General features: G+C 44.1%; 1 protein-coding gene across 1 annotated transcript; it reads left to right on the plus strand.

Moving 5' to 3' along the window:
• Positions 1-7,771: 7,771 nt before the first annotated feature.
• Positions 7,772-9,186, plus strand: SLC25A2 (solute carrier family 25 member 2). Its single transcript, XM_055285933.2, has one exon. It carries the CDS (start codon positions 7,959-7,961, stop codon positions 8,862-8,864), a length of 906 nt encoding a protein of 301 aa, XP_055141908.1. The 5' UTR covers positions 7,772-7,958; the 3' UTR covers positions 8,865-9,186.
• Positions 9,187-14,962: the final 5,776 nt, after the last annotated feature.

Genomic DNA, 14,962 nt, shown 5'->3' on the forward strand with positions numbered 1-14,962 from the left:
AGATGACTGAAACTGTAACTGACATCTTGACTGAAACCTCATGAGAGATCCCAAAGTGAGAAATACCCAGCTAAGCTTCTCCTAAATTCCTGATCCACAGAAACTATATGACATATAAATGTTTGTAGCTCTTTTATTTCACTTCATTTTGGAGTAATTTCTGATGCAGCAGCAGATAACCAATACAAATTTTTGCTACCTACCTAGAAGTGAGGTGCTGCCATAAAAATATAAAGTGTAAGAGTGGCTTTGAAATCAGGTCTGTACACACTTCTCAAAAGAAGACATTTATGCAGCCAACAGACACATGAAAAAATACTCATCATCACTGGCCATCAGAGAAATGCAAATCAAAACCACAATGAGATACCATCTCACACCAGTTAGAATGGCGATCATTAAAAAGTCAGGAAGCAACAGGTGCTGGAGAGGATTTAGAGAAATAGGAACACTTTTACACTGTTGGTGGGACTGTAAACTAGTTCAACCATTGTGGAAGACAGTGTGGCTATTCCTCAAGGATCTAGAACTAGAAATACCATTTGACCCAGCCATCCCATTACTGGGTATATACCCAAAGGATTAGAAATCATGCTGCTATAAAGACACATGCACACGTATGTTTATTGCAGCACTATTCACAATAGCAAAGACTTGGAACCAACCCATCAATGATAGACTGGATTAAGAAAATGTGGCACATATACACCATGGAATACTATGCAGCCATAAGAAAGGATGAGTTCATGTCCTTTGTAAGGACATGAATGAAGCTGGAAACCATCATTCTCAGCAAACTATCGCAAGGACAAAAAACCAAACACCGCATGTTCTCTCATAGGTGGGAATTGAACAATGAGAACACTTGGACACAGGAATGAGAACATCACACACCAGGGCCTGTTGTGGGGTGCGGGGAGGGGGGAGGGATAGCATTAGGAGATATACCTAATGTAAATGATGAGTTAAGGCATGCAGCACACCAGCATGGCACATCCACACATATGTAACAAACCTGCACGTTGTGCACATGTATAAAAAAAAAATATCAGGTCTGCACATGGAGAGAAACCGCTCTGGAATTTTGGACACACAGAAACTATGGGATATAACAAATGTTTATTGTTTTTTAATGTCACTAAGTTTTGGGAGTGATTTATTGTACATAAGTATATAAGTAATGCTTGTACATAAATGTCATTTGAAAAAATAAGCAGAGTTCATTAGAAGAGTAGATGGAATTAGTACATGGAGAGCCTTCAACTCTTAAATTTAAGATCTAATATTGGTCCCCTGGTACAAGTGTTTAGAAAAAAAAAGATATAATATTGGGTGTTGGTATCAGTTGGGAGCAATTGTTATTTCTGTGTGTTCTTGATCCGAGAGATAAAGTGACGAAAAGTATGATATTGTGAAATATGTATTTGGTCTTTGATTCGTTTCCTGGTATACAACTGCTAAAATCCTTAGAAACTCGAGTGATGTCTTTTTCTATGCTAATGATTGACTTGAAGGCTGGCAGCGCCTAGGTAGCCTTAGGATGGGGTCTGGTGGCCAGAAAGACCAAGGCAGGATTAGGATCAACCTCTAGAGAAGGGGAGAGGGGCTGAAGGTAAGCTGATCACCACTGGCAAATGATGCAATCAACCACTCCTATGTAATGAAGCTTCCATAAAAACCCTGGGTTCAGCGAGCTATCTGATAGCTAAACACGTGGAGGTTCTTGGAGGATGGAGCCCTGGGGAAGGCATGGAATTTCTGTGCCTCTTTCCCTATGTCTCACCTTATGCATCGTTTCATCTGTATCCTTTTGTAATATATTTTATAGTAAACCAGTAAACGTGTTTCCCTGAGTCCTGTGAGCAGCTCTAGTGAATTAAACCCAAAGAGGGGCCATAGCAACCTCAACATGAAGCTGGTCTGTTAGAAGTTCTGGAGCCCCGGACTTATGGCTAGTGTCTGAGGTGGGAGTGGGGTGGGGTGCAGTCTTGGATACTGAGCACTTACCCTGTGGGATCTGATGCTTTCTCCAGGTAGATAGTGTTGGAATTGGATTGGAAAACACCCAGCTGGTGTCTGCTGTAGAACTGATTGCTTGCGTGGTGTGTGGGGAGAAACCCTGACCCATTTGGTCACAGAAGTCTGCTGTGTTGATTGTTGTGGTGTGAGCAGAAGCAAAACATCTTGAGTGCATTTTTCCACTCACAGAAACAGTGCTTAAAGACTGGCAATATGTGTGCATCATGAACTGTAGCCCAATGGGATCCATTTATTTTGATTTCATTCTCAGAAAAGGGAAGGAGGGAAAAACGGTTTTGTTTTGTTTTGTCTTGCTCTGTCACCCAGGCTGGAATGCAGTGAAATGCTTTTTATGGAGGCAAAAATAGCCTAGAATGGCTGTTCATACAGCAAAATAAGATAAAATAGCAATGTAGAACTTCATTTATTTGCAATGAAAGATAAAAGATATAAAATATTTTTTAAATCTCACTCAGATAACACCTTTACAGTAAATAACCTTAATTATATGTTTTAGGCGCTCTCCATAATGAAATAGTAATGCAGAGTATATGCCATGTCACTAGACTTGGAATGCCTTGGACTTGCTTATATTTATTACACATATAATGGGCTCCCTTTGTCTTAAGGTCTACATTTAGTGGCTAAACCATTTCCAAATATCTGTTTCATTTGCCATTCGATGTTTATTTTTAGACTGTAGGAGCCTTCGAAGGCAAATTTCTAATTTATATTAGGTGACCGTGGCAAAATCTACTTAATATGTTATTATTTAAATAATTTCTGGGCTGAGTGCAGTGCCTTATTCCTGTCATCTCAGCACTTTGGGAGGCTGAGATGGGAGGATCACTTGAGCCCAGGAATTTGAGACCAGCCTGGGCAACATAGTGAGATTCTGTCTCTACAAAAAATAAAAAAATTAGCTGAGTGTGATGGTGCACACCTCTGGCCCAGCTACATGGGAGGCTAAAGTGGAAGGATTGCTTCAGCCTGAGAGGTTGAGGCTACAGTGAGCCATGATTGTGCCACTGTATTCCGGCCTGGGCAACAGAGCAAGACAAACCAAAACAAAACCCTTTTCCCCCCTTCCCTTTCCTGAAAGTGAAATCAAAACATAGAAAAAAATTCCTCAAATATGACATGAAGGATTTAAAAATCCTAATGAAGTTTTCTATTTTCAAATTGCAGATTGTTCTCATCCTCTCTGCTTTACCTAAGAGGCTGCTAAATAAAACAACAGAAAGGATTTTTAAAAGATGTTAACCTCTAAGGACAAAGAGAATAGGAAATGAGACAAAAGTGGATGAGAGATGTCAACCCATTATCTGAAGGCCAAAACAGAGAAATGATAAATGAATTCATAGATCAGAAAAAGTTACATGCTAAATGTCTGCAAGTAGTTACACCAAAGAGAGACAAACCCACTTGATAGAGCCTTGTAAGAGGCAAAATTTTTGCAAGCAGAAGATTCCAGGGAATGTGGGAAGGTGTAGGGTTAGAGATGTGAGATTCATTAAAGTCTGTGTTCAGAGTTGTTGGGTGTCCAGGATCTCTATCCCACTCTATGAAGCCAGATAACTCTTTCCATCCCACAGAAGATGGAAATTTTATTTTCTGGATAAATTGAACCAAAGAAGGCCCAAACTCAGAGAAAGCAGGCACAGTATCAAATAAGGAAAAAATTATGTGAAAGTCTATATATTTACTCTAGGTGTGTCACCCCTCTTCCCCTCTCTTGTTCTCTTTAAATCAGTATCTAGGTTTATAACATACCTCTCCCCCACCACACCCTACACACACAGAGTCAAGGCTGGTAGAGCATTCTCTGAAGAAACTGTGGTCCCAGAGAAGAGAACTGCAACTGCTGACATTTGGGCATTTCCCAAAGAAAAGCCCAGGTTACTATTTACTACAGTGAAGACTACCTGGTGACAAATTATCCATGCACAATTTGCTTTTTAGTACCTCATTAAAAAATTTTTTTAAAATATTCTCAGAGACCATTGTTCTGAAGTACCTCACTTTTAACTGACAGCCAAGGATAATTAGACAAGGAAAGTTTTCTAAATGAAAGAGAGAATGCTTTCAGCATACTTTCTTCCTCCCAGATTTTGTTTTTACTACCCATGGCCGACTATGGCTTGGAATGTAAGCCTGGAGAGAATTTATTCCAATGCTGGGATTATAAATATCTGGGAGGAAAAAGTGTGTCCTGACAGTGGTATCCTCACTAATGTCCAAAAAACATCTTGCCTTGAAAGCTAGACATGTCATTTATATCCCAAACTTCTACTTCTTTTTAAATTGAATTTCATTTTAGATTCAAGGAATACACGTGCAGGTGTGTTACATGGGTATGTTGTATAATGCTGAGGTTTGGGCTTCTAGTGAACCCGTCACCCACATAGTGAACATAGTACCCAACAGGTAGGTTTTCAACCCTCAATCCCTCCCACCCTCCCCACTTTTGGATTTCCCAGTGTCTGTTATTCCCATCTTTATGTCTTTGTGTACCCATTGTTTAGCTCCCACTTATATAAGTGAGAACATGCAGTATTTGATTTTCTGGTTCTAAGATATTTCACTTAGACTAACAGCTTCCAGCTCCATCCATGTTGTGAAGGACATGATTTCATTCTTTTTTATGGCTGCATAGTATTCCATGGTATACATATAGCACATTTTCTTTATCCAATCAACTATTGATGAACACTTATGTTGATTCCGTGACTTTCCTATTGTCAATAGTGCTGCCATAAACATATGAGTGTAGATGTTTTCTGGTGTTTTTTTTTTGGAGACAGGGTCTTGTTTTGCCACCCAGGCTGGATCATAACTCACTGCAGCCTCCAACTCCTCAGCTCAGTCAATCTTCCCATCTCCGCCTCCTGTGTAGCTGCCACTACAGGTGCATGCCACCATGCACGGCTACTTTTTGTATTTTTTTGTAGAGATGGCATTTTGCCATGTTGTCCAGGCTGGTCTGGAGCTCCTGGGCTCAAGCGATCTACCTGGCTTGGGCTCCCAAAATTCTGGGATTACAGGTGTAAGTCACTGTCCCCGGCACAGGTGTCTTTTTGATAAAATGATTTCTTTTCCTTTGGGTAGATACCCAATAGTGGGATTGCTGGGTTGAATGGGTGTTCTATTTTTAGTTCTTTGAGAAATCTCCATACTGCTTTCCATAGGGGTTGAACTATTTTACATTCCCATCAACAGTGTATAAACGACAAATTTCTACTTCTGCATGAGGCTGTGTGGGTCCTCAAAGAGAATCTCAAAACTTAGAAAGCATGGTGCTGAGCCACCCAGCTCTTTTCTATCAAGTTTCTTAGCAATGCAGTATATAAATATTATCCGTTTTCCAAGCTGATTTTATAGTGCCGTGTTCTGTCTTCAGAAATGATAAGGACTCCATGTTCCACCAGTTCCCAGGGCTGCAACCCCAGATCCTTGGGGATGTTGCCATGTGGTAGCATTTCTCCAGCTCCGCAGGAAAGCAGTAGCACATCTCCAGGGCTAAGGACTCCCACAGTGCCCTACTCCCCTCCTTGCCCCCCAGGAAAGTCAGGAGCATGGGCAGCTCGCTGAGGGTTTTCTGATCAAAAGCAGTCACTGTCTCATGTAGCAATCCTCAGATCGTTTCGTTACCGGACAGGGGTCCTGATCCAGACCCAAGGGATGGTTCTTGGATCTCATGCAAGAAATAATTTGGGGCAAGTTCATAGAGTAAAGTGAAAGCAAGTTTATTAGAGAAGTAAAGTAGCAAAAGAGGCCGGGCGCGGTGGCTCACGCTTGTAATCCCAGCACTTTGGGAGGCCGAGGCGGGCGGATCATGAGGTCAGGAGATCGAGACCACAGTGAAACCCCGTCTCTACTAAAAAATACAAAAAGCCGGGCGTGGTGGCGGGCGCCTGTAGTCCCAGCTACTCGGAGAGGCTGAGGCAGGAGAATGGCGTGAACCCGGGAGGCGGAGCTTGCAGTGAGCCGAGATTGCGCCACTGCACTCCAGCCTGGGCGACAGAGCGAGACTCCATCTCAAAAAAAAAAAAAAAAGAAGCAAAAGAATGGCTACTCCATAGGCACAGCAGTGGCCTGGGCGGCTTGACTAAGGATACTTACAGTTTTTTATTGAATGTAAGCTAAACAAGGGGTGGATTATTCATGAGGTTTCTGGGAAAGGGGTCCAAAGTTACCGGAACTGAGGATTCCTCCCCCTTTTTAGACCATATAGGGTCACTTCCTGTTGTTGCCATGGCATCTGTAAGTGGTCACGGCGCTAGTGGGCGTGTCTTTTAGCATGCTAATGCATTATAATTGGCGTATAATGAGCAGTAAGGACGACCAGAGGTCACTTATTACGCCATCTTGATTCTGGTGGGAATTGGCTGGTTTCTTTACTGAAACCTGTTTTATCACCAAGGTCTTTGTGACCCGTATCTTGTGCTGGCCTCCTATCTCATCCTGTGACTTAGAATGCCTGTCTTCCTGGGAATGCAGTCCAGCAGGTCTCGGCCTTATTTTACTCAGTCCCTAGTCAAGATGGAGTTGCTGTGGTTCCAGTGCCTCTGACAGTTTGTCTTCTCTACTTTATTTTTTGTAGGGGTGAGGGGTGTCTCATTTTGCTGCCCAAGCTATCCTTGAACTCCTAGGCTCAAATGAGCCTCCCTCTGCAACCTCTTCAAGTGTTGGGATCACAGGCATGAGCCACCGCACCTGGCCTGTCTTACCTACTTTAAAGCAGTTTTCTTGTAGATTGACCCTCTGAATTCAAGCTCTATTCAAGTGAGGGCATCTTTTTTTCGGTTTGTTTATTTTTGTTTTTTGCATGGTAAGAAGCGTGGGATAGGCCAGGTGTGGTGGTTCATGCTTGTAAGCCCCAACACTTTGGGAGGCCAGTGGGTGGATTGCTTGAGTTCAGGAGTTCGAGACTAGCCTGGGCAACATGGCGAAACCCCGTCTGTACAATACAAAATTTAGCTAGATGTGGTGGCTTGCGCCTGTAGTCGCTCTAGTCTCAGCTACCCAGGAGGCTGAGGTGATAGGATCGCTTGAGCCCAGGAGATTGGGGTTGCAGTGAGCCAGGATCGCGCCACTGAACTCCAGCTTAGGCGGCGGAGTGAGACCCTAACTCAAAAAAAAAAAAAAAAAAAAAAAAAGAGAAAAGAAAAGAAGCAGGGCTGGCTGATTAGGACAGCATTTCTTTTGCCGCCAGTTGAACAGCGGCGTCTAGAGTTTCCGGCCATAATTGCAAGAATTTATCGAAAAGCTTTACATGTTTTCTTGGTTTTGGTTTTGAGACAGAGCCTCGCTCTGTCGCCCACCCTGGGGTGCAGTGGCGCGATCATAGCTCACTGCAGCATCGACCTCCCGGGTTCAAGCGATCCTCGCTTCATTCTCCTGAATTGCTGGGACCACAGGCGCGTGCCATCGCGCCCGGGTATTTTTTTGTTTTTGTAGATATGGAGTCTTGCCATATTGCTCAGGCTGGTCTCGATCTCCTGGGCTCAAGCGATCCTCCCGCCTTGGCCACCCAAAGTGCTGGGATACAGGAGTGAGCCACCGCGCCCAGTCGCAGTACACTAAAAGCATTTATTCGGTCCGCGTCCCCCGCCTGCGGGTGCAGGGATGGCGGCTCCTGGCTGGAAGCGGCTGGGGGCCCGGCCAGTGCGCCAGGAGCCGCAGGAACGCTAGTGAGCCGCGCGCGGGGCCGGCAGCTGGGGGTTATTTCAGTGCGCGGGGAGGGGGCGGCCCGCGGCGGAGCGTGGGGTTGAGCGGCTTCCCCCCGCACTGGGGTAAGATCCCAGAACAGGCGGCAGAGCCACCCCACAACCCCCAACCCCAATCCCCGCGCCTGCTGCGGCTGGACGTGAAAAGCCGGTCCCACGCTCTGGGGAGTTAGTCGCCTTCCACTGGGACCTTCAGACGAGTGAGCGAACATGAAGTCCAGTCCTGGCGTCCAAGCCGCCGTCGACCTCACAGCGGGGGCCGCAGGGGGGACAGCGTGTGTACTGACTGGGCAGCCCTTCGACACAATAAAAGTGAAGATGCAGACGTTCCCTGACCTGTACAAGGGCCTCACCGACTGCTTCCTGAAGACATACGCCCAAGTGGGTCTCCGGGGCTTCTACAAGGGCACCGGCCCGGCACTTATGGCCTACGTCGCCGAAAACTCGGTCCTCTTCATGTGCTACGGGTTCTGCCAGCAGTTTGTCAGGAAAGTGGCTGGAATGGACAAGCAGGCAAAGCTGAATGATCTCCAGACTGCAGCTGCGGGGTCCTTCGCCTCTGCATTTGCTGCACTGGCTCTCTGCCCCACTGAGCTTGTGAAGTGCCGGCTACAGACCATGTATGAAATGGAGATGTCAGGGAAGATAGCAAAAAGCCATAATACAATTTGGTCTGTCGTGAAGGGTATCCTTAAAAAGGATGGCCCCTTGGGCTTCTACCATGGACTCTCAAGTACTCTACTTCAAGAAGTACCGGGTTATTTCTTTTTCTTTGGTGGCTATGAACTGAGCCGATCGTTTTTTGCCTCAGGGAGATCAAAAGATGAACTAGGCCCTGTCCATTTGATGTTAAGTGGTGGAGTTGCTGGAATTTGCCTCTGGCTTGTCGTGTTCCCAGTGGATTGTATTAAATCCAGAATTCAAGTTCTTTCCATGTATGGGAAACAGGCAGGATTTATTGGTACCCTCTTAAGTGTTGTGAGAAATGAAGGAATAGCAGCCTTATATTCTGGACTGAAAGCTACTATGATTCGAGCAATCCCTGCCAATGGGGCACTGTTTGTGGCCTATGAATACAGCAGGAAGATGATGATGAGCCAGTTGGAAGCATACTGAAGTGTCTTGGTGAACCTGGATCTGAGTCCATGAGTTTGAGGACTACAGTTCATCACAGGATTCAGCAGAGTACAAGACCACTGCCGAATTTTGACTTCATGGGAATTTTGGTTTTATCTTCCCTTCTTCTACCCTAAATCTTAACTTTATGGAAGGGCCTCTATTTTACATCATATAATTTCTGCCCATAATTGTATTGAAATAGGAAAGTTGCTGCTCTTGCGCTTGCTGGAATGTATAGGGTGGGCTGGTTGGCCCTATGTACCTAATCTGAAAAACTAAATATTCTGTCAGGGCCTTTGCATAAAGCCGTTTGTGTGTACATGCAGTTTGGATGATTCTATGTTGTGAGTCAAACAATTTAGTTCTATATATAATCTCAAATATCAGCCCCCCAAACCCAGAATTGACCATATTTTGTGAAGATAGGTATGAAGGTATGAATGATTACTTAGAATCACTCTCTGTCTCTCTTTTTTTTTTTTGGAGAGGGAGTCTCACTCTGTCGCCCAGGCTGGAGTGCTGTGGCATGATCTCAGCTCACTGCAACCTCTGCCTCCCTGGTTCAAGCGATTCTCCTGCCTCAGCCTCCTGAGTAGCTGGGATTACAGGTGCCCACCACCACGCCCAGCTAATTTTTGTATTTTTAGTAGGGATGGGGTTTCACCATGTTGGCCAGGCTGGTCTCGAACTCCTTACCTCAGGTGATCCACCCACCTCGGCCTCCCAAAGTGCTGGGATTATAGGCATGAGACACCGCGCCCAGCTAGGATCTCTTTTAAAGTCTGCTTAACATGTGCACTACGTTAGGTGGTTCAAGTTTTGAAACGTCTTCATGTGGTGCTTGATACCAAAATACTCCTCTTTCTCCCATATATATATATATATATATATATATATATATATATATACTTTTTTTTTTTTTTTTTTGAGATGCAGTCTCACTCTTGTTGCCCAGGCTGGAGTGCAGTGGCACGATCTCGGCTCACTGCAACCACCACCTCCCGGGTTCAAGTGATTCTTCTACCTCAGCCTCCCAAGTAGCTGGGACTACAGGTGTACGCCACCACGCCCGGCTAACTTTTGTGTTTTTAGTAGAGATAGGGTTTTGCCATGTTGGCCAGGCTTGTCATGAACTCCTGACCTCAGGTGATCCACCCGCCTAGGCCTCCCAAAGTTCTGGGATTATAGGCGTGAGCCGCCATGCCTGGCCTCATCTATATTTTTAAGAGGAGAAGGTACCTGCATACCAGTGTGGCTTTGACATTCTTGAGTTAAAAGTTTCAGAGTAAGCATTGTGGATTTTCCCAAGAAACAATACCCTTAATATAGTGTTATCCATTTTCAAAGTGGGATTATATTCTGCACTCTGCCTATATGGTTAGGGATGGTCTAGAGTATCATCAGGCCTTGGGGAATCCACACAGCCTTCCTGCACCAGCTTCCCTTCTCCCCCTCAAAGGAGCTGGGCTTTAGTTCGAGGAAGAAGATGCGCACCTATGCTTTGATGAAGATTCATGTGGCTGATAACAGTTCTTAGCTTCCAGTCTCTGGGTCCTGGCCTGGGTAGGACTCAAGGGTGTTCATTGGCCCATTTAGAGGTTGTTGATTCATTTTGGGTCACTCACTGTCCTCTCTGCCTCCATCAGCCAGAAACCTTCCTGGGGAACAGAAAGTGACAAAGCTAAGAGAAGCTTTTGTTCCCTGTTTGCTAACAATACTTGTGGGTAAAAGTCATCTACTCTCAGATAGAACTAGACAGAACTTAGTGCTTTTGCTCCACAATGAGTCATGTTAGGGACAACCCTTTCTTGAAGTTTACCTTGGGTCCATAATACCTTCCCATGCCTTTACAGTGCTAGAGTCTTCTAAATTTGGTACTGGCCATCAGTAAATTTTAATGATAACTATGTATGGGGTGTGACTAAGCAATGAAACAGAAGAGAAGTAATTTTATTGAACTATATACCATATGTATGTATATATACACTGTCAAAACCCCTCTGAAACAAAGAACAACCCCCAACCTCAAAACATAGTTCATTTATCTGATCCCCACAGACTTGGAGATAAGCAACTGTTCTTTGGCCATGTCATTCTTGTCACCACTAAAGTAAGCCCCATTATTCTGTGTTGCGCCAAGACCACTAGCAGGGTCTCTTTCAGTAACAAGTTTTCTTAAGCAGCCTTTAAAGCTGAAAAGAAGCAGGCTAGCAGTCTTAATAATAGTCTATACCATGTGGGTTTATCATTTGACAGAATGTAATTCCCGCGGGAAACTTTGTTTCCTTAAGCTTTTTGCTATCTATGAAGTCTCTGTGGTAACTCTAGCCTTAGTGTCAGAAGCAAGATGGTCAGGGAAATGAGATACTGACCAGTAAGGGTTGCTGCGGACATTTAGGGGAGGGGAGGCTCAGTGTCATGACTGGTGTGCCCCAGAGCTATGGCTGATCTTCCATTTATTTACTTTTACTTTAAAAGAAAATCATGTTTATACTTTAAAGTTATTTATAGATTTAAGTTATATATTCCATACTTAAATGGTCAGTAGCTATGGAGTGGTGCTTCATCGGAGCAGGCCTGTGTTAAATAGAAAACGGGACTGGCATTTAACAGGAAGTGGATCATTTCAGAGTCCACCATCCTGCTGCCTGGCACCCATGAGATAGTCTAAGTTAGCTTTGTTGTCAGCATACCTTCTTACGTGTCATCCATTAAAGATTTAACTCAATACCTTCAACAAAATTAGTATGAGGCAAGTAAGGATAGTGGGAGTGAGGAATAGAAATCTAAGTCAGGAGAATTTTTTTCCTGTCCTATTTGCTTAATTCAGTGTTCAATATTTGGGTACAACTTGTATCATTTCAGATCTCTAAGCAAAAATATAGTAATTTGAAATACTGTGTTTAAAGACATTTGAGGGTTCTATCACCAAATTATTTATCTACATAATACTTATTTAACTCACACCATTTACAATGTATTGTATTGAACTGTGGCTATTCAGACACTAACGGTATCTGGTTTCTGACTTCAAGGATCTGACAGTCTAGATGTTTGTTCTATAGTTAGAAGAGTGATATTTTAGAATAAAATTTAGAAGAAAAAAGTGGAATCCAAATTTATATTGTGTGTGTGTAATCAGTGATGGAATCTCTGAATTTAACAACAGTCCCCTTCTCTTTGTTTTTATTTGTTTTTTTTTTAGATGGAGTCTCGCTCTGTCACCCAGAGTGCAGTGGCACGATCTCGGCTCACTGCAACCTCCACCTCCCCGGCTCAAGCAATTCTTCTGCCTCAGCCTCCCTAGTAGCTGGGATTACAGGCCTGTGCCACCACACCCAGCTAATTTTTGTATTTTTAGTAGAGACTGGGGTTTCACCATGTTGGCCAGGCTGGTCTTGATCTCCTGACCTCAAGTGATTCACCCACCTCGGCCTCCTAAAGTGCTGGGATTGTCCCCTTCTCTTAATTGTGTTTTTGTATTGTGGCTTTTTGTATTCTTTAAATTAGTGCCATGGTATTTGTTTCTAAGATTTAAATTGATCAAATCATTTTTCTGATGCCTAGCCTTATTTTAAAATTTTCTTCACTTCCACATAACATAATTTGCCCCTTAATTTTGAAAAATCTTTTCTGTAATTTATTATACCTTTTGGTCTATTGTCAAGGCCAAAGGGTCTGCATCTTGCATTGCTGAAAGATATTGTAGTTAGAAATTCTTTCTGTGTCCTAGCATTCACTGGATGCTAAGCTGTAGTAGTTAAGTATATGTGATATCTCAGAAGGATCATATCTGGCAATGGAGTATCAAACCTGCTCATTTTCTTCATGATCTTGTTGCTGAACTCAGAAGAAATGTAGATTCTCTTTCTTCTGGCCCAGACCTCTAAGGAGGGTGATAATTATTTCCAGGAAGTTTTTGTGTGACTGAAACTACTGGAGATTTTTGCTCAAGACCAGAAAGTATCCCTCTGTCCAGGGCCTGCATTTCCAACTTGAGCAACTCCTCAACTTTAAAATCCCTGTTTTCAAAGTCTATAATTCTCTACTGTCTCTGATCTCTCTAGATTCATGTGAAATTGGCCAGACATCTTCTCTGAGATTCATTTATTCATGTGAAATAGGCCAGAAGTCTTCCCTGAGATCCATTTTAGAAAGCAAATTATTTCAGTGCGGAAACTGAAAGGAGTTAGTTAGCTTGCCTTAGGTAGACAGCAAGGGAAGGGTCCCTGGAGAGCCCCCAGCCCATGGGTCAGTGTCTCATCCCCCCATAACATAAAAAGGAGCCTGGGAAAAAATTCAAGCTGCAGGCACCGATAAGGAACTAGAACAGGGTGTTGTGCCTGGAGACATGCCCACAGATGCACAGATAGAAAAGCCTCCGGCCCATTTGGATAAAAACTTGCACAGACCTCCGGCCCACTCAGATAAGGGAACAAGGCCTGGCATAGAAATGCCTTTGTCCTTTGTATAGTCAGCAGGCTCCCAGGAAAAAGTTTCTTTTCCTTTTGTGGGCAGGGGCACAGTGGGCTCTAGTGGGTTCCGGTGGGCACTTTCCTTTCTTTTTTGGACTGTAAGTCTGGCTCTATGAATCATCACTTCAGCCCCTGATTGTTCCCAACCCAAGGCCCCGGGCAAACCTTTCTGGTTGGTGTCGGGTCAAGCTGAGTCACATGTTCTCCAAGACAGCCCTGGGACTAAGCATATTCTTTCCTCTTCCCAGCCCCTGAAAACCCTGGACCCCAGCCTCACATGGGGCACCCCGTTTAGGCCCCCCTCTCTGCTGACAGAGAACTTTCTTGTTTCGCTTATTAAACTTTCGCTCCAACCTCACCTTTGTGTCTTCTTGGAGGTAGGACAAAGAACTCTGGGTGTTATCTCAGACAAGAAGAGACTGTTACATCTTGGTGCATTGCTGAGACTACAACGAAACTATCATCAGGGTCTGTGGCCTGCCTTCTGAGCTCCACTGTCTACACTGTTCTTGGCTTCCTCCTAATGCCAGCACTTATATACAGACTTCTTATTAATGATGTTTAAAAGGTGGACTGCTATCTTCCTGTTTCCCCAACCTCTTCAAGGTTGGTAGCATCACCAGTAGTGATGCTCTATTCCTTACATGAGGCTTAGTAGATTTTTAAAAATCAGTTTAGGCTGGCTTTAGTCTGCATGTTGAGAAGAAAAAAAATCACAAGTGGGTAAGTAGCTTTGTAGATAATTGATGTCTCTTAACAATCCTGCACATTCTGCATGTGAAAATAATGTCCCCAGAAAGGGCATTATTATTTCTTCCACTGGGAAGCCAGATAATTATGTATATAGCGAGTATTTCTACTGCAGTCTGAAGAAGTTTCACTGGGTCCTCCTCAACAACCTGGTCTCTCAGCAGACATGAACTAGGACATCTCTCTACATATCTTCTTTAATCATTGATTTACAAACAGATCTTTTGTGCATTTGGAAGAAGTGTGCTTTTCTGACTTTGGAAAAATAGTGGACTCACCTCTAGCCAGTACTCAGGGTTTCTCATCTAGGTTCTCCACGATGTTGCCCACAAAAAAGCCTTCTCCAACTCCTTGGTACTGGACTCAGATGCTCATTTAGACAGGCAGAGGCAGCTCAGGTGGTTAGTCTTCCCTTGTGTCTGCAGCCTGCTGTGGCACCATGACTGTCTTCTGGTGAATGCATTATGGGATTTATTATTATTATTATTATTTTTTCAGACGGAGTCTCGCTTTATTGCCAAGCTGGAGTGCATTGGCACGATCTTGGCTCACTGCAACCTCTGTCTCCCAGGTTCAAGTGATTCTCCTGCCTCAGCCTCCCAAGTAGCTAGGACTACAGCCACGCACCACCACACCCAGCTAATTTTTGTATTTTTAGTAGAGACAGGGTTTCACCATGTTGGCCAGGATGGTCTCGATATCTTGACCTCGTGATCAGCCTGCCTTGGCCTCCCAAAGTGCTGGGATTACAGGCGTGAGCCACTGCGCCGGGCTGGGATTTATTTTTCTACTCTCTGCTTCTGTTTCTTTGTTTGCCTCCCCTCTTCTCTTTGCCATGTGGAGTCAAAGCTGATCCAAGTCGATAAGACC

The sequence above is a fragment of the Symphalangus syndactylus genome, chromosome 7, assembly GCF_028878055.3.
Source record: "Symphalangus syndactylus isolate Jambi chromosome 7, NHGRI_mSymSyn1-v2.1_pri, whole genome shotgun sequence".
In the NCBI taxonomy this organism is placed as follows: Eukaryota; Metazoa; Chordata; class Mammalia; order Primates; family Hylobatidae; genus Symphalangus; species Symphalangus syndactylus.